This window comes from Neofelis nebulosa, chromosome 3 (assembly GCF_028018385.1).
Source record: "Neofelis nebulosa isolate mNeoNeb1 chromosome 3, mNeoNeb1.pri, whole genome shotgun sequence".
Lineage (NCBI taxonomy): Eukaryota > Metazoa > Chordata > Mammalia > Carnivora > Felidae > Neofelis > Neofelis nebulosa.
In genome coordinates, this window is record NC_080784.1 from 149474865 (window position 1) to 149495296 (window position 20432).

The window sequence follows — 20432 nt, forward strand, 5'->3', positions numbered from 1 at the left end:
GGTAGGACATTATCTCACTCACTGTATGCACGTACTGCTTTTGTCCCCTCTCTAGAACCAGAAAGAACTATGGATCCCATGCCTACCTTTTACCTTTTCAGGTATATGAGTGCATCTAGCACACTTCAACATTTTCCGCTTGGGCAAAGTTCTCAGTATAGAAAAGTGAAGAAGAGAAGAAAAGCTCTTCTCTTGCAAAAGACTGACCAAAAATTGATGGGAACGGGAAGGGTAACGCCTCCTAAGCACTGCTATCTCTTTGTTAAGAGAAGTCACAGATGTTCCAGGGGCTCTGCCTGGGCATAACTGCACCACTCAGAGGACCATCTTAATAGCAAGCACTCACAGAACGACCTCACAACCTATAGCTAGAAACTGACAACTTACACAGTATATAATCAACTTAGAAGCCAAGCAGAGGCTGACTCCTGAATTTTCCATTACATATCTTATACAAATGCCATAAATGTCACATAACACTGGGCCACTTGGTGGGGAGCTTGGGCAAGGCAGGAAGAGTTTCTCCCATAGGAATGTTTTGGTTTGAGAGTGGCCTTTAGCTCTGAGTGTTTTTAACTGTACAAACCCTTCTCAGTGAAACTCTCAGAACTGATCCTATAATTATACAGTTAACCTTCTGTTCCATAGTAAAGTAATTAGGTGCTACTCCTCTACTTTCCCTTTAAGTCTTGTTCACTGCAGAAGGTCCATTTGACAGAAGAACCATAAAAATAAGCAAACGGCCCCAGCGTATTTGTGGCACATGTTATCAAGCTCCTACTCTAATTCCAGGGTTGTGGATTAAAGTGTTTCTTATCTACCCTTCCTGGCAAGGCCTCCCTCCGTGCCTGCCTTCCCTTGTAATCTCAAACCTATCCATACATACGCACAGCCAGCCCTCTGTTACTAATGCCTGGAAATCACCAGTTAGAACAGGTTAAGACATCTGTGTGGCTTATGTCCTTCATTACATTTCCATAAAACAGCCCACATTACAGGGATCTTTTTAAGTACAAACTACAAAACCTTTCAAGGAAAGTGGGGGCAGTAACATTTAACAGCTACACTGAAATTAAGCCTTCAGTGTTCAAAATCCCACAACCACTACCAATTGGGAGGGAACGTGCCAACCACAGATGATGGCAGAGCTGAAAGAGAACTCAGGAAACACCAAGTTCAGCCTCTTGTCACACAGATTTGGGAAAAGAGGGGGCAAAAGAGGTGACTCGCTCTCAGGAGAAGCCCAACTAGAGGTGCAGCTGCCCAAGTGAAACCAGGTTCTCTGGACTCACACTTTACATCGTTCCCCATATCACACAGTGGTTTTCTCCATTATAAAAAATAAGCCCTAGGAGCGCCTGGGTGGCTCAGTCGGTTACGTGTCTGACTTCGGCTCAGGTCATGATCTCGCGGTCTGTGAGTTTGAGCCCCACGTCGGGCTCTGTGCTGACAGCTCAGAGCCTGGAGCCTGTTTCAGATTCTGTGTCTCCCTCTCTCTCTGACCCTCCCCCATTCATGCTGTGTCTCTCTCTGTCTCAAAAATAAATAAAAACGTTAAAAAAATTAAAAAAATAAAAATAAAAAAGGCCTAGACCCAAGACAACAGTCAACAAACAAACAAACAAACAAACAAACAAAAACCTGATATATGCACGGGCTTCTGCAAACCAAGAGAATGGTGGTGTTCGTGCAACAACAACAACAACAAAAAAAATGGCCAAAAGTGATAAACATTTTTTTTTAGTTTTATTTATTTATTTTGAGAGAGAGACAGAGAGAATGAGCAGACAGAGAGAATGAGAGAATGAGCAGAATGGGGCAGAGAAAGAGAGAGAGAGAAAATCCCAAGCAGGCTCCGCGCTGTCAGCGCAGATCCCAACGTGGGGCTCAAACCCACCAATGGCGAGATCATGACCTGAGCTGAAGTCTAAGAGTCAGATGCTTAACTGACTGAGCCACCCAGGCACCCTGATAAACATTTTCAAATGAAATACAAGGTCCAAGAAACATTAAACTTCAAGACTAACAAAGGTAATTTATAAATATAACCAATTATGAGATTTTACTAATCTACCAAAGTGGCCAAATGTATATATGAATGTGAAAAGTGGGTGCCACAGGGAATATTCCACATCCTGAGGGTGATGGTAATAACTAGTAAAACCTTTCTTGAAGGCCACTCAGCAAATACGTAAACAAAACCCTTCCATACATTCAAACTCTGAATATTTCACCATTAGAAATCTGTACTAAAAAATAAACAATTTCACGCAACTATAACAAAATGTTTGCTTATTCATTACAATAAAAATTTGAAGGCAACTTAAATGCCCAATAATAGATGATTAAATATTTTGCAGACATCAAAATCATGTTCACATATATATTTAATCACATGGAAAGAAATTCGTGTTTTTAAGTTAAAAAGGGCAGATTAAAGTGTTACAGTATGATCCTATTAGTAAAATAAATTTCATAGGCATAAACGGAGATGTACAAAAACTGCTGTGAATGGTGGTATTTTGATTTTTGTGTGTTCTATTTTTCTGGATTATTTCACAATGAACATGTATTACTTTTGTGATAAAAAATACATTGCCATTTTGAAAATCTAAAAGGTGTTAAAAGCAAGGAACGACATGACTAACACATCTGCCAACACGTACAGCCCAGCAATGCCTTTAAATATAAAAACGAGAACTCCAAAAATAGATAGAGCTACATTTTCCTAATCCATTTCCCATCATAATACAATACCTGAAATGGCTTATAATTTTTTTTTTAACTTCGGAGGGTAGGAAAATCCTCATGCAGTTGCCTTCATGTGTGAATGACACTCTTTCATTGTAGGACTATAATGATGATAGTAATAATCAAGCTATCAAAATAATCCATGTAATGTTTTAGTCTTTAATTATTTTAAAGGCAAGTATTTTTCTTAGCATTCAAAGGGGTTCTCCATGAAGAAAACAAGGAGAAGTCCTGAGGAGAATCAGAACTAGGCTGAATGCTGTGTGTAAGTATGAGAAGTGACACCTGCTTAAACAGTCACATGGTGATAGCTTTGCACCTGCAGAGGGAGGATGCCTCTCAGAAGCAGGCCACTGAGAAGAAGGAGCAGGTGGACTGCAAAGAAAGATAAAAATCATGCTATTGTTTGTTTGATATAATCACACCCACTATTATTTCTTTCACTTCTCCTTTGTGGAGATAAGGGGAGGAGGGGAGATGCATCTTAGAGACTGAACTGTACATAATTCACAACTCTGAATTATCAGCACAACGCAGAACAAAACAGCGGCTTCACCCTCTGCTAGAAAAGGATGTTTTAATAACCAAATAATGGCAATAATTCTTCAAGTTACTGTGACATCTTCTGTCATTTAAAGCGAAATTAGGGTGCTTTTTTCTTCATGCTGTTTAACCCTCTGTAATGTTTTGATTCTTTGAGGATTTTTAAATATTTTTTTTTTCAGCCAGGGACACTCTTTCCAACACACTCTTCCTCCACCCCTGCAAATTTGATCCTTTTCTTCCCCCCCCCTTCTCCCTCCCTCCTTCCCTTTCTCCCTTCCTTCCTTCCCTTCCTCCCTCCCTCCTTTCTTTTGCTGGTAATGTATGTTATTTGCCTCTGGATTGCTTTTCTGTATTATCAGCTCCAGAATGAGTGATGGTACTTCAAAGTGACATGGTGGTGCCTAATTTTACAATTTAATGACAATTTTTAAAAGTAAAGAGATGGTGGTTAGAGAAAAAGTCCACAACAGATAATAAAAAGTCATGGAAAACTAAAGTGAGAACATAAAATGCTTAATGAATCTTCCTTAAGTCTAGGGAATACCAGAACCTCTTTCTTTGGCCAGTAGCTAAACAAGGCTCCAATATAATATGGGATTCTGTCTCCAACTGCATGGAAAAGATCAGTCAGTTGCCAAAGATCAGAAGCTCCTTAGGATGGTTCCTTCTAGTACTAAAGACACTGAAGACAGTTTTATAGAAAAGCCCAAGTTCTACTGTAGGACTTACTTTCTTACTTACTGGAAACTTTCTAGTGACCCTTAAACCATAACACACATTCTCCTCTGAGACTGTATATATTGCCTAGCCACAAGTTTAATTCCCATTTTATCCAGCATTTATGTATTCTGACTTATTTTTTCAACTTGTCTAATTTCAGACATCTTTGCTCCAGATTAGTTCTTAAAGTCTGAAAACACAGAAATTGCAGTTCTCACTCAAAAACTGGACGGATTTTTGCTAACCATGATATTTTTTTGAGTAACAATCTCCCTTGCAGCAAAACAAATCACCCAGAAAACCATCCCTTCTGTTTGCTTCTGTCTTTGTAGACAGGCTCTTGTTCCCTGGGTACAAAAATCCAAGATCTCTCCAGATAACCATTTTCAGCCTCACTTGCCTGGTCATATGTGAAAAATTCCACATACAGCATTATTTCCTACATTATTTTCTAACCTCTGTGGATGTGGATTTGTAACTTATCTCACGTACAAAGTGAGAGATTTGCAAACGTAATTCCAGGGCCTAGAATAGTGTCTGGCACACTGTAAAAGTTCATGCACCACTGCTGAATAAATGCAGGAACTAATTAATTCTGGCCACCCCCTATGAAGACATATTTACACTTCCTCCTTCTCCACATGTACCTTAAGTGTCTCAGGTTCATGAAAAGTGTGGGACTTCTTTGCAAATGGAGCTAACAAGCTCTCTGAAGAAGAATCAGATACATATACATCAGTAAGATATATGCCTCATTTGACAACTAACCTTTTCTTCCAATACAAATGCTATAGCTTTCCTACTATCTTGCTAAAAAACAACAACAACAGAGATGCCATAGACAAGCCTTTTGGCTATAGATATTCAAAGAAATTCTGTGGTGAGTCTGATATACAAGAATTTTATACTGGTCACTTTCTGTGGGGCCACAATCCATGCTGTCTTCTCCATAATCCCAAATGAGGCACCCTGCAGCCCACTTGGAAAAGTGTAGTCATCCATATAGGTCCAGAGGACATCTAGTTATTGAATTTTCCTGGGAATGACAAACAGGGCCCCTGTATCTCATTTTGAGAAAAACATGATCTTCAGTACACCTAGATCTGTAGGGTAATAAGGCAGTTTAGGCCAGGCTTTTGTTAGAAAATGAAAACAATTACTACTGTTTGGAATGTAGTGATGTGTGCTCAAGGCGTTCAACGTGATGAGTTAACATTCACTACACAGCACTAATTGCAAAAGATACCAATGCACCAGGAGGTTCAGTGACTTGCTGGTGGGTGTATAAATGATACTCAGCACCAATGTGACAGGACCAGTCACTAGCCCATGTGGCTAGTACATGCGGCTGCTGGCTGCTTGCCCCCCATAACCTTTCTTACATATAGTTAAAGGATCTTGACTTCCACCTACAAAATTAGTCCCAACCCAGCAACTAGACTATTTTCCTTCTGACATAGGACATAAACCCTATTTTACAGATGATGAAACCGAGGCCCAGAGAAGCTCAGTGCAATGTCTAAGGTCAGAGTTCTAGAAATCTAGTCTCCATACTTCCAGTCCAATATAACCAAGGATAGGAGCAGGGAGCCTCCATTCTAAATATTAGCCTTCCACTAATAAGCGAGGGAAGCGAATGAAGATCTGTACATACACATTTTGATCCCAATAAAAATAATGTGAAAAATTAAAAGCATAAAAGAGAAGACTGAGAAATAAAAACTGGATAGAAACATGCCAAAATGCTAATGATGGCTATGGAGGCACGATGGATGATTTTTTATTTTCTTCTCAATATCTGCCTATATTTTCCAAACCTGCAACAAACCTTACTAGTTTTATAGTATATAAAAAAAGAGAAAATAAATGTTATAAAATTCATCTCCATTAATCGACACCCGTGGGCAGGTTGGTAGAGCTAAAAAGATGATAAAAACTTTAAACAACATACTTACCCACCAACTGGGGGAGAGAAGCCGCCTCCCTGTCAAGCATGATGGATCCTTTCTCCATACATGTCCTCAGCTCAAATAAGCTGTGAAGGGACAATGTGGCCACATGGGGCTTGCTCCATCTTTCCCCACCCTGTTCCACTTTTTCTTCAAATTTAATCCACCTAGGAACATGAGATTAGTGAGCAGCAATTAAAAGTATTCCAACCTTCTCTGGAAATAGCTACATCAACCCCTCCATCTCCACCCCCACCAGCACTTCCAAAATGTCTCCTTTGATGGAGTCTTAAAAGCTTATTATATCGTTAATTGCATTACCTTTATGAATACACCAAACAGAGTCATTAGACTGCTCCTTCACATGGCGTTAGAGGGAACGAAAATAAACCAAAGGGATCCAAGAGCATCCTTGGTTTCCCACCTGTCTATACATAACCATGAAATCCTTAAGAATGATTATTTTACTAGATTTTTAAAATAACATAGGAAAAATGTGCATTTCAAAATTCTCCATGAAAGCCTACACTATGTAAAAATAACCACCGTTGTGAGAATTCTGTTGTGACTTCACAAGGCAAGTTTCTATAAGGTGAAATATCAATTATGAACCAGTATTTATCTTAATTATTTGAAAAATGTGGTGTATGAAGTGGTCAGATGAATATAAAACTCCCCTTTAATACTTAAAGAGGGCCAGCATGTGTTGCTATGTCTTACTTTGTATTTCTCTGCTGACACATGTTCCCTTCTCATTGAGATTCTAATGGAAGCTTTTCTCTTCAAGTCTGGCTCCGCATGTTTAAAAATACACAAGTTCAGTGAACACATCTATTCTGATAATAATAGATCTCCTATAAACCTTAGCAATGGAACAAACAACCCACTGTCTTTCTAAGACTCCTAGATATTTTGATAACTTAGCAATATACAAGCAACTTTTTAAAAGTTTAATGGAAATGAAAGCAAAACACATTTGACCGTCTGTATATCCCACATATTACACATACAGACTTTTTCTACACTGGTAAAGGAGAACATGAAAGCATCGTCAGTTTGCTATTCATTATGACCCAAAGAAAAATGCTTCTTTCTCTCAATTCAAACCTTCTGAAAGATATTGAAAAAGATAAAGAGGGGGTTAAAAAAAACTGTTTTTCTACATTCTTCACCCAAAGGTTTAATGATTGAAAAATGTTTTCCTAGAAAAAAACTAAATGCTCACCTAGCACACTAAAGATGAGAACAAAGGGCAGAGATCAGAGGAAGCTCTACATAAGGTATTATTTATAGACTGCTCACCACCCCCCAGAGGAGGAAAAAAAACACATTAGTAGAACCAGGAGTGAAAACAGATCAAGAGATCAACCACAGAGTCAGAGAAAATTGAGAATTTTAATCAAGCCCAATATTCACATGATTCACAAGTATTTTAGCCATATCCAAAGACTCTCTGTCTCTACTCCTCTCAGGAAGTCCCTCCTAGCCAGAGAACTCCCACATGTCAATGGTAACCTTATCTCCAACCTCACCCTCAATTCCAAGACCCTCTCCCTTTCCTCTGTATCCCCCATAAATGTAAACAGTGGAGATTTTTACATATTTTCCTCACAATTTAAAAAGCCCACATCACCACCAAAGTTCTAAAACTTCAGAAGTGGGCCTTGTTTCTTTCCATAAAAGTAGTTGTGAAACATTCCAAGACAGAATACAAGAACCTTTAATATTCATGTGTATGTGTTGTGTGTGTGTGTAATTAACTTAGTAGTTCTTCCCTTAAGTTGCTATTAGTACTACAGAAATAGAAAGAATGAAAGAAAAATGGCAATTTTACATCACACTCTTATAGAATCCTATGGATTTGCCTAAAAGATAAAAGGTAATTGGGTTATTTCAAAAGTAATCATTTTATAGAGTATATTACATTGGTTAACTTTAGGTATATTATCTTTTCAGGCTTGCTCACACAATCTTTAACTATGTTTGTTGATACGTGTTATATAAATCATACATTTTTAAAATAATTTTGAAAAGGGGATGGAGGGTTGGGTTAAACAGGTGATGGGGATTAAGGAATGCACCTGTCATGATGAGCACATGGTGATGTATGGAAGTGCTGAATCACTATATTGTACATCTGAAACTAATATAACACTGTTATGTTAACTAACTGAAATTAAAATAAAAACTTAAAATAATTTTGAAGAGTATTTTTATTGAAGTATAATTGGCATAAAATATCCTAATAATTTCAGGTGTATATTATAGTGAATCATATTTACATTTGATGTAATGATTTATTACCCAAGCTAAGGCTCTAGTATATTAAAAGACTCCATAGTATATAAAACCGTGTCAGAATTACATATAAGGATGTTACTATAGGAGTGATTCCTTGTTTTTATTCCTAAGAGAATTCTTTTTTTTTTTTTTAATTTTTTTTTCAACATTTTTTATTTTTTTATTTTTGGGACAGAGAGAGACAGAGCATGAACGGGGGAGGGGCAGAGAGAGAGGGAGACACAGAATCGGAAACAGGCTCCAGGCTCCGAGCCATCAGCCCAGAGCCTGACGCGGGGCTCGAACTCACGGACCGCGAGATCGTGACCTGGCTGAAGTCGGACGCTTAACCGACTGCGCCACCCAGGCGCCCCTCCTAAGAGAATTCTTAGTAGCTGAGGGAGAGAATCTTTGGTCATGGGATGTAAACCCAAGATAAATAACAAAAGCCAGCTAGAAACTCAGTAAAGGGGACTCAGTAAAGGGGAGTGTTTTAGACAGCCCTCAATTCCCTCTTATTTTTATTGAATGAGTCCCTCTTCCTATCAGTTGCCATAGATCTGTATTGCCAAATACGTACAATGTGACAGTGGCTCTTTTCTGCCATCATTCTCAACTGTCCAAACTATGTAAGTTTATTTTTTTATATGCACCCCTATGTTAATTGCAGCATTATTTACAATAACCAAGATATAGAAATTAGGATACATGATACAAGGTACAAATATATATATAATAGTGATATATGATTCTGTACATATGAAACTGGTAATATATATACATGATATAAATATTATATATAATATATAATGGAATATTATTCATCCATAAAAATAATGAAATCTTGCCATTTGAGACAATATGGATGGACCTCAATAGCACTTTGCTAAGTGAAGTAAGTCAGACAGAGATAGACAAATACCATACGATATCTCTTATATCATATGGCATATCTTACATATGGTATCATATGGTATGATATCTCTTATATGTAGAATCATAAATATATAAATATAAATAAATATAAATATAAATAACCAAGCTCATAAATACAGACAATAGATTGGGAGTTGTCAGAGGTGGGAAGTGAAGGATAGGAGAAATGGATGATATAAGTTTAATAAAAATTTCTTAAAACAAACAAACAAAAAAAGGATCAAAACCCATGCACTCTTTTGTGACCAATCTGTTATTTCACTCCTCTCCACAGTTTGTATTGTAGGTCACCTGATTAGACTTAAATATGACTTTAAACAAGTTTTAAAAGTACATTTAGAATCATAAATCCCAACCAGCTGGGATTTATGGAATAGCATTAGTCACCCTCCCGGAATACACCAGCCCTTTAGGTCAAGATTTAATCACAAATGAATGAAAATGTAAAATCTCAAAACTAGCCAGTTCCCTAGAATCTATGTTCCTAAGGGATAAGTATGATCTCATAGTTCAGTTTAGCTTCTATTCCACTTTGAGTTCAGTAAATATTAAATGCCGTGATGATATCATAGCATAGCTAAGGACATAAGGGAAACTCTAGGATAATGACTATTAAATTCCTTCAAAATCTATTGTTCTGATTGTTCAAGGAATCGAGTATATTTCCAACATATGCCTTCAGACATAAAGTAATAGTTTGCCCATTTAAACAGATTGTTCGCATATAGTTTCATTCCAGAAACTACACATGCTATGTCTATCCTCTTCACATTATCAAGGACAAATTTGAAAAAAAAAAAAACTGAAAACTACTCAATTCAAATCAGAACCCATTAAAGAAAAGGCTAAGGCCAAAGGTGCCAAAGTTCAGCCTATCCGAATGCCAATGAATTTGTTAAGGTGTCCCAGAACCATGTAATTACATTTTTTTAAAAAAAACAGACATTTTTATTATAAAATGTACTATAAGCTACTATCCACCCTTCATAGTAACTGTGCATAACAATATATTTGCAATGAAGTTTCCTACTTTTCCTTTTGTCTTGGTACTTGACATGTTATAGGAAAATTTATTTCAGAAGTTAGATTTTTAAATGCTTGCAATTACAAAACTGTTGTAACCTTGCAGGAAGAGTTTCTTAGGTAAATTTTATTTATTCCAAGGTTGGAAGAGAAAGAAGATGAAGAAGATGAAGAAGAAGGAGGAGGAGAAAGTACACTCAGTTGAATGTACTTTGAGTGACTGCCGACCAAACAGTATCTCTCTCATTTATTGAAGAAAAGAGAAGGCCCACTGGGACTCACTGAATTTTGCAACTTTCCAATCATATGATTAAATGTAATTAAGAAAAGACAAGACCTCTAACTTACATGCATGCCAATTTAACAGTGGAAAATAGATGTGACCTTTGCCCTAGAATATAATCCAACTATATAAGACTATTAAAATAATAAATTTCTTGCTAACTAATAAGTGCCTCATTACACCAAAGAAGCCAAGGCTAGTGTGTATCTGGGATAAATTATGTTTTTAAGGAGACCTCTTAAATTTCTGGATCAACTGTGAAAGTTACTGCAAAACAGTGTATGTAACTACAATTACATAGATGATTAGATTCCTTTTCCTTCAGCCTTCTTGTTACAGAAGAAATAAACTTGTTCTGAAATGGAATGTTCCAAAGTAATCCAGTAGAGAAAAGACAGAGAAGTCAGTATATACTGGGAAGAGAGCAGTCTCTCTCCACACCCGCATGGTAAGTGCACATATCTATGCTTGATGGCCATGCCCTATAATCAGGTTTTCCAAAGATAGACTGGGTCAGTATGCCAAGTAGAAACACAAATGGGTGTTCATTTGTGCTGTCCCACTGGAAGTAAAACATCAATACCCTTTTCCTCTGTTGGCTGGCTTTCTTGTTGAAACTTGTGATGGCTTTCCTTTTTACCCAGGTTTGGCAGCAAAAACTGAATCACACTGGGAGACTGGTCTTTAACATATATTCTCATAACAGTGAAGTCCAACATTACCCATATGAATATTCCCTGAAGGAAAACTGAAAGCCAATAACCATTTTTGCAGAGACGTCACTGTCTCAAAGAAATAAAGAATGTGAGGGGTGCCTGGGTGGCTCAGTTGGTTAAGCATCCAGCTTTGGCTCAGGTCATGATCTCACATTTGTGAGTTCAAACCCTATGTCGGGCTCTCTGCTGTTAGTGCAGAGCTTGCTTTAGATCCTCTGTCTCCCTCTCTCTCTGATCCTTCCCCTCCCGCTCCCCCTCGAAAACATGTTCATTCTCTCTCTCTCTCTCTCTCTCTCTCTCTCTCTCTCTCTCTCTCTCTCTCTCTCTCTCTCACACACACACACACACACACACACAGACACACACACACACACACACAAATAAACATTTAAAAGAAAGAAAGAACTTGGGGTGGTAGGAGATAGCAGTAGCTCTTCTTCCTGGCTTTGGGCCAACACCAAAGCTAGACCATGGCTTGTTCTTTTGCCAGTTTGTATCATGAACCTATTAGCTAATGCCTAGCCACCTTGAAAGTCTTAATAATGAGCATAGGCTTCTTCACTAATACCAAATAATCCATTCTAATTACTGCCATATTACTAAAGGTCAGTACTCGAATGACCTAACACTCAGGAATACACGAATACCCTTCAAAAAAGAGTATTCTCTGCATTCCACTGGTCATATACAATTTCTCAGGTCTAATCATTCTATCCTTTGCACAGTCTTCATTTGTGCTCTATGTTAGAAGAACCAGTAAAAATTCAAAGTTTTAATTTTTAGGAAAGGGAAAAGTAGGGGAAAGATGTTAAAAAAAAAAAAAAGAGGGTGGAAGAGTTGGCTGTGCTTCAAACTTCATATAAAGAAAGACTTCCCTTGTGGCTACTGTGCCTTCCAGAAGTTAAATTGGGATAATTTTCCTACTACTGAAACCATTCTCATTATTTTCTGAGACACAGAGCTTAACCTGAACTTCCTAATACTGAATATGCTGTAGTGCTGGGAATCCATATAGGATATTTTTGGTCAAATCCAATCATTAGCCAACTAAAAAGTATAGAGCATTACAAAGGATAGTATTGTGTTTTCTGAGTGTATGGGCTCACAGTAGAAACTGCATTAAGCTAGAGAAGTCTAGTGGGTTAGTTCTCTATGGAATAAAATAAGTCTATGAATTGGGGTCTCCACAGAAGGCAAAGATCTCAATTTTATAAGTCAGCCAGAAAAATATTCATAGAACATTTTCACATATAAAATGAATCCCTTCTAAATACTAAACTTTTATTAGTCTGAGACATTTGAGAGCTTTTAATGGAGGAAAATCTCCTATCACATCTGGAAACTGGACATCATAAATGGTGGTCAGAAATTACCGCAAAAACATTCTGAAGCAGAGAATGTTCCAAGAACTAAAGATTACTAAAAATCTGAATCATTTCTGGAGGTACAATCACCTTCCAGCCTCCCAACAGGATCTGGGTGGAGCGGACTACTAAGAATCAAGGTACTATTTCTCCATTCCTTCATTCTGTTAGAACATATTTCTTGACTATGGATAGTATCCCAGGTAGTTGTAGACTAGAAATACAGTGGTGAACAAAAAAAACAAAAAATTCCTGCCCTTGTGGAACTTTAATTTTATTGGGAAGAGAAAATAATAAGATATGCAATATGCTAAATGGTGGTAAGTGCCAAGGACAAAATAACAGAGGATGGAGGTTATGGAGTGTTGGGGGAAGGTTTCAACTTTAGATGGGGTAGCCACTGAGAAGATAATATTTGAATAAATACCTGAAGGAGGAGGGGAAATGAGCCATGTAGATAACTGGGGTTGCAGCAAGGTGAGCACTTCAGACAGAGAGAACAGCAAGTGTGATGTCCCTGACACAGGAACATGACTGGACAGTGAGTGAACAGGGGAGAGAAGCAGGAGATGAGGTCAAAGATATCATTGTGGATTGTTCATGAGGGAGATAAGGCCAGGTGCAAAGAGATGGACTAATTAGGAAGCATGTGCAGTAATCTAGATGAAAAATGATGGTGGCTGGGACCTGGGTTGTGGCAGTGCTGAACGTGAGATGCGGTGAGATTCTGAGTATCTCGATATCTTTGAGGCTAAAATTAATAGGAGTTGCCAACAGATCAAGTAAGGGGTGTAGAGAAAGACAGAAGGCAAGGAAAACTCCAATGTTTCTGGCTTGAGTAACTAGAAGAATGGAGTTGTTCACTGAGGTGCAAAACTCTGTAGGAGAAGCAGATCTGAGGCAGGAAGATTAGCAGCTCAATATTAGACATGATATTTTGAGAAGGGGATTAGCCATCCAATTATTTGTTTTCAGTCATATAAGGAAAGAATCTGGGCTAGAGAACTTAAGGCAGATGGCATCAGCATATTGATGAATTAGTTTGAAACTTCAAACATAGGTCCTCTTCTGAGTTTTATCAATGGTGTGCTAGGTACCTTGGGTCTGTCATCAGACAGCTGTTCATCAGTCAGAAAGAGATGACATCAAAGAACTCCAACTTTGGCCAAGTAATATTTCTAAGAAAGTATTATATTTAGCACAGTTGTTTCTAAAGGCAATCGGTTCTCAACTAATCACACTTAAAAAAATATGACTGAGCACCTATTATGGTGCCAGGCACAGTGAGGCACTAGGAATACAGTAGTGAAAGACAGACATGGTGGTCCCTGCTTTCAGATGAATTGGTGTAATGAAGAAGACAAATGAAAACAATAATATCATATCTACATTTAATTAACCAATAGTGAGGCGTCTGGGTGGCTCAGTCAGTTAAGCATCTGACTTCGGCTCAGGTCGTGATTTCACAGCTTGTTGGTTCGAGCCCCACGTTGGGCTCTGTGCTGACAGCTCAGAGCCTGGAGCCTGCTTCGGATTCTGTGTCTCCCTCGCTCTCTCTGCCCCTCCTCCATTCGCGCTCTGTGTGTGTGTCTCTCAAAAATAAACATTAAAAAAAATGTAAAGAAGTTATAGAGTGTAGACTAGTGTGAGTCTATTTCTTCCTGGAAAGCACCCCCCTCCCACCAACAACACATGGTGTACTCCCACCACACATTCTCTCCAGCAGTACAGTCTCTCAGGGATTGATGACATCACCCAAAAATGACACCTGTGTTGTCAAGGAAATAAGTCCTTAAAGATGGTAAAGTATTCAAAATTATATGAATCTTTAAGAATCTTAAACGAAAGTACAATGTCCGTTTCACTCAACGTTGAATTACCTACACAGTGAACTGTTACCTCCTCCTTTCTGAGACCAGAGGTCACATAAAATAGAGCCTGTCTTTGACTGAAAGAAAAAGCAGAAAGCTACACCTGAAGTCTACTCTATGATAGGTACTCACACAGGAATTTCAAGATGAGAGTAAGAATAACAGTAGTTCTTCTGGTCACAACTGACTATACCAGTATACACACAGGGATGGAATTATAGAGCTATGAGATATGCATGAAGTTAGAGAGGTGCAACACAGTATCACCCTCAGTTGATAGAACAGAGCACTCAAGCTCGGGAAGACTCCATGAGTACATGACTGGCCCAAAGCTAAGTAGCCCATTAGCACCAAAGCTAAGACTAGACCAAAATCTCCCCAACACTTAATTCAGGCTGCGCCAGTACAATTCTTACCATGTTTTTTTTTTTCTCCTAGAAAGAAGGAAAAGAAAAAATTAAATGGAGATACTAGTAAAAGGTTCCAATTTGAAGGCCTTCTTTTGGAGGATGTTTTATGAACCCAAGGTGTACTTTATGTAGGACTTTTAATACCCAGGTTATAGGTACTGAGAGAAAGGAATGAGAGAGAGTTACTGTATCATGGAAAGAGGTCCTGAAAAACCAAGAATGAAGAGCTTCAACAGGGAGCGAAAGAGGTGGAGAAGTAGAAATGTGCTACAGGCAGCTTTTTAATAAGGAGAAAATATTAACAGAAGAGTTCAAACAAGCACACTTGCTTTAAGTGTCTGTATGTTAGAAAGACAGTTATCCAGCAAATGGAAAATAACATATTTAAGATGAGGTCTCTTTCCTTAATGCTACTAGGAGGGCCAGGAGCAAAATGTAATGATTTTTTTTTTTCTGAGCACAGTTTAAATTATGGAAGATAAGAGATTATCCATGGATTCTACTCTACTTTTTTTTTTCTACTGAATTTTTTTTAAAGCAGATTGTTTCCACATGGATAAACTACCTAGAAATTCTTGGTGAGAAATAAAAGCTTCTCTACCATTATCAAATGAATTAATTTATAAAGTTTTTCTACTATTAAAAATCCTAAATGGCTGAAGACATTCAAAAGTACTTTACAACAGGAGCGCCTGGGTGGCTCAGTCGGTTAAGCGTCCGACTTTGGCTCAGGTCATGATCTCACAGTTTGTGAGTTCAAGCCCTGCGTCGGGCTCTGTGCTGACAGCTCAGAGCCTGGAGCCTGCTTCAGATTCGGTGTCTCCTCTCTCTACCCAACTTGTGCTCTGTCTCTCTATGTCTCTCAAAAAATAAATGTAAAAAATTTTTTTAAAAAGTACTTTACAACAGAAATAATAATAAATCCATAAACCTACAGAGCACAAGTCTCAGTAACTAAACAAAAATTACCAAAAAAATCCAATGAACTTGATGAACACTTGATTACAAATGATATGATGCATGAAGCTTTTAAGACATGCCCCAGAAATAAGGTGCCTGGCTGGCTCAGTCAGAAGAGCATGGGACTCTAGATCTTGGGGTCATGAGTTCTAGCCCCATATTGGGTGCAGACCCCAGAAAATATATGTTCTTCCTTTAACTCCCAAAAGAACCTCATCCAGTAAAGGAAAGACTATTGGGTTAGTGGTTCTTTATATCTCATCAACTTTTGCTGATCGTAGATGATAAAAAATATATTTCTTTCTGATTCTAGAATGACCTAACAAGAACCAGAACAGCAGACATAAATCTCTTTTCCATCTACATCTGTTGAAGACTTTCACTTATTTTGCTTTTTTTTAAACCCAAAGCCATGATAATGATTTGACTTGCCTCACTTCTGATTATACTGAACACACTTGAGACTCTTCAGTAAGATACAGTGACCTATGTGTGAGCTTCTTTTGCTCACTTCTTTTTTCCCAGTACTTCATGAGTACCTGACATATACTATGCATTCAAAAAAACACGGGCTGAAGTTAACTGATTTGAATTAAATTACAGACTATAAAAGGCGTGTCTTAACAATATTTTTCTTGTGAAAGTGAAATATATTGAATCTCCATGTGACTATGTCAGTGAGAGACCAATAACTGCATTATATCTAAGTTTTTATATTATATAATTGCTGTATATCCTAGAATTACAGCATTGAGTATATAACGGAGTCTACATCCATAAAGAAAGTAAAGCTCTATTATCATGAGACAAATGAAGCCTTAGATGTATCGGTAGTGCTTAACAATTTACAAAGTATTTCCATATGTATACACGCATATAGACATGTATATAAATACCCATGCTATAATTAGACAAATATTAAGTAGTATTACACTTACATATATTATCTATCTTATATTGCGTTCATATATATTATATGTAGTAGATCATTTTATTGATGACGAAATCAAAGTTCTGAGAAACTGAGTACTGGGCAGCTAACAGGTGAGAAATCTGAAATTGAACTCAGGTCTCTAAACTTCCAATTCGAGTGAACGTTCTACTTGGCTTTTTGTTGGATACTTAAAAGATAATATATTTTCACTTGGAATAATGGCAAGTTTGTGGATAAACAGTCATTGTCTTTGCAACCTCCCTCCTAACTGGGAATGGACAAAAAAATCAGACATGATTTCACAAGATACCCTGGCATGTGGAGACTGTGGACACATATCTCTAGCCTATCATGTTAGGGTGCTTGAGTTTATCTAAGACATTTTACTATTAAACAGCATACGAATGGAGGTTTACTTCTAATTCCTTATAAAGGTTAAAACTGTAACAACACGAATCAATGAAACAATGTTCCAGCAGTGAAATAAAGGGTGTCCTGCATCCACATCAATACAAAAGAGAATTAAAAGAATCCTTTCATTCCTTAACCCAGCCAACATGATGCTCATCAGTTATTCAAAGTGTGAAGGAGAGAGAAAGATGCTCACGGACAACAATCTTGCCCTGCATTTGATTCCCCAGGTCAGCAGTGTACAGCCAGCCATGCCTCACCTCGCTGTCTCCTTCCACTCCATCTCCTGCCCATCCACGGCCAGCAGCTCATCCAGTTCGGTGAAGAGTTGAGGGGGTGCGGGGCTGTCATCCTCCTCACCCAAGATGAATCGGATTCGTTCTGCAGCAGGAGAGACTGCGGAAGTGAAAATACTGCGGTTAAACACTGGCTGGACAACCCTGAGGAAAGTGTAGCTTCGAGCTCTTCCTCTGTCCCCAAGGCTGTTGGACTTCCCAGCCATGTTTTCCGTGGACATCCTCCTTGCTGGGCCTCCCTTATCCCCAACCTAAAGACAGAAAGAACTCAAAGCCCTTCTCTGTTCCTTCAGTCCTAAGCTGTATTTCAGCTCGCCACCGCTCTCCAGGACAGGGCTCCGGTTCTGTGTGGAGTGTCACAAAGAACCTTTAGCCCTCAGATGAGCTGAGGTCCAACCACATGACCTTCCCTCCTTCCCCACTTATGACCCATCCAAAATTAGTAGACAGAAACCAGCCTGAGCCAATCACTTCTTCTACAGCAATGGGAGGGGGCAACAGAGCACTCCAATCCTGAGTTACCCCAGGCCCTTGCCTCCCACCCACCCTCCCTCTGTCCAATGCCTAAAGCTCATGCCCTCACAGGATCCTCGCTGCCCGTAACTTGCTAAGTGCAAAGTTGATGAGGGAATATTTAACAAAATGGGGCCTCTTCTTTACATAATGGCAGTACCCAAAAATGTTTAGTCACACTTCAATACACTTGAAAAACAAGCCCAAGTAAACTATTGTACACCTGAGGAAAAAAACTTTTCTGACACACTCAAGCACATAATTGAATGCCCTACTAGCTCCTTTTGACCCTATCTCCTGAAAATCTTGTAACAAAAAATTAACTAGAACTTCCCTCAGGTTGTGGTTAATTTTCCCTTTTTTTTTTTTTTTAAGAAAAACATCTGAAAACTGATGGCCATATTACAAAACTAAGGCACAGAGATACTCTTTAAAATCCCTGGGTAAAGCCAAGAATGGTATATCCATGTGAATGTAGTCCAGGTACACAGATACATATGTGTGTATGCACACACACACACACACACACACACACACACGATTGCAGAAATATATGTACTCAATAAAAAAAGAAAATTCTTACCATCTGAAAACTACTATAATAGGACAGGATGCAATGCCACAGATCAAAAAATACTACAAATAAACTCATGAAAAATATTCAACCTAACTAGTCATCAAAACTAATTATTAAAATAATGAGGTGTCTGGGTGGCTCAGTCCGTTAAGCATCCAATTCTTGATTTTGGTTCAGGTCATGATTTCACGGTCATGATCAAGCCCCACATCGGGCTCCACGCTGTCAGTACAGAGCCTGCTTGGGATTCTCTCTCTCTCCCTCTCTCTCTCTGCCCCTCCCCTGCATGCTCTCTCTCTCAAAATAGAATAGAATAGAATAGAATAGAATAGAATAGAATAGAATAGAATAGAATAGAATGGAATAAAATACATGTTTTACCTATGAAAATGGCAAATATTTTCAAAAATGATCATCCCAATGTTGCCAGAGATTCAGAACATGTACACCAGCACCTCTCAGTTTATGTCACTGGTAGAAGCCTAAATGGGAATATCTCTCTGAAGGGAAATTTAAAAGGATATGAAAATGTTTTAAAAGTATATATATCATGTGAGCCAGTAATGCTACCACTAAAAAGACATTCATTCCGAGTAATAGTTGTTATCTCAAAGACTGAAGTATCCACTGCAACATTGTTGATAACTGTGAAAAATAAAAGCCTAAATGTCCAAAAAGGATTGGTTAAATAAACTGTATTACAACTACCCAATAAATTACCATGTAGTTATAAAACATGAAGTCAAGATTATTTTTTGACATATATACAAGATTAAATGAAAAATAAAATTGCAAAATCATGCAAATAAAGTGATTCCACTTTAGTAAAGAAAAAAATACACATATATCCACAAAATAAAGTCTGGAGTTGAGAGAGCCCTCACTCTGCATGGCTCCAGTGTGTGTGAATTCCAGGCACCACCATTTAGTTAAAGAACACCAGTCCCCCAATAATACAGTTCAAATTTCAGTTATCATAGTGTATTAACTGTGAGTAATTGCACAAAGGACGAATTTCACTGCAAGCTCTTCAGTCCATAAGTTACTATGTAAATAACATATATACATCATGATCAGTGACCAATCATAATGCTTTTTGCAAAGTCTGTCAGTGATTGGTCACTGGCCATCTGGTACCCAGTTCATATACAGGCAGCAAAGTGTGTATCTGCATTGCCTTCCTATCTTTCAATGATAAATTCATATAATATAAATAACCAAAAGAGGGAAGTAGCCAAAAGAGATGAAAGTCGAGTACAGACAAAAAGTGATATGGTAGAAATGAAATCTGTGTCAAATGTAAAAGGGGTTACAGAAGACAGAACGCTGCTCATGGGGAGGTTGACAATGCCGCCAATCGCCATGTGAGAGAATCTAGACACACAGTCAAAAGGCGCACAGCGCAGCACACAAACTTCACAATGTAAATAACGAAAGTGGCTGAACCAAAACAATAAAGATGTCCCAAAGGAAGTGATGCTAGCAAAACAGAAAACAAACAAAAAACCCACACACATTAAAAAAAAACAAACTCACATTAAAGGAACTCTCAGAGACATTTCTTGACATGGAAAGCAAAAAGGAGAAAATGTTGAAAGCGGATCCAAACTTAGAGAGGAGTATGCAATTTGGTTGGGAACAGAAAAGATGCTTGCTTCATATCATACGTTGTACAATGGGACGAAGGCAAGCCTATTCAAACTACTTCTGAGAAGATTTTAAGAAGAAACAAAACACTTTAATCTCAATGCTTCTGATGATTTAGAGTGTGCTAAATATTAGTTTTACTATTTTTTTCATTTTCCTGTATCTTTATAACAAACAGCAAGAAAGATTTCAATGACACGGCAAAATTTTTTAAAGGTCAAAGAAAAATAGTAGCTTTTCTCATT

The 20432-nt window shown here is 38.0% G+C and overlaps 1 protein-coding gene across 4 annotated transcripts in view; it reads right to left on the reverse strand.

Annotated features, from left to right (window-relative positions):
• The window catches only part of SLC4A4 (solute carrier family 4 member 4), a 358380-nt gene that overhangs the window by 201474 nt on the left and 136474 nt on the right, over nucleotides 1–20432 (reverse strand). For all 4 annotated transcript variants that reach the window (XM_058722325.1, XM_058722324.1, XM_058722327.1 and 1 more), the window contains exons 4-5: nucleotides 17415–17550; nucleotides 5973–6133 (exon numbers count right to left, since the gene is read on the reverse strand). In XM_058722325.1, the coding sequence (XP_058578308.1) occupies nucleotides 5973–6133; nucleotides 17415–17550 (297 nt within the window). The remainder of the gene's footprint in view (nucleotides 1–5972; nucleotides 6134–17414; nucleotides 17551–20432) is intronic.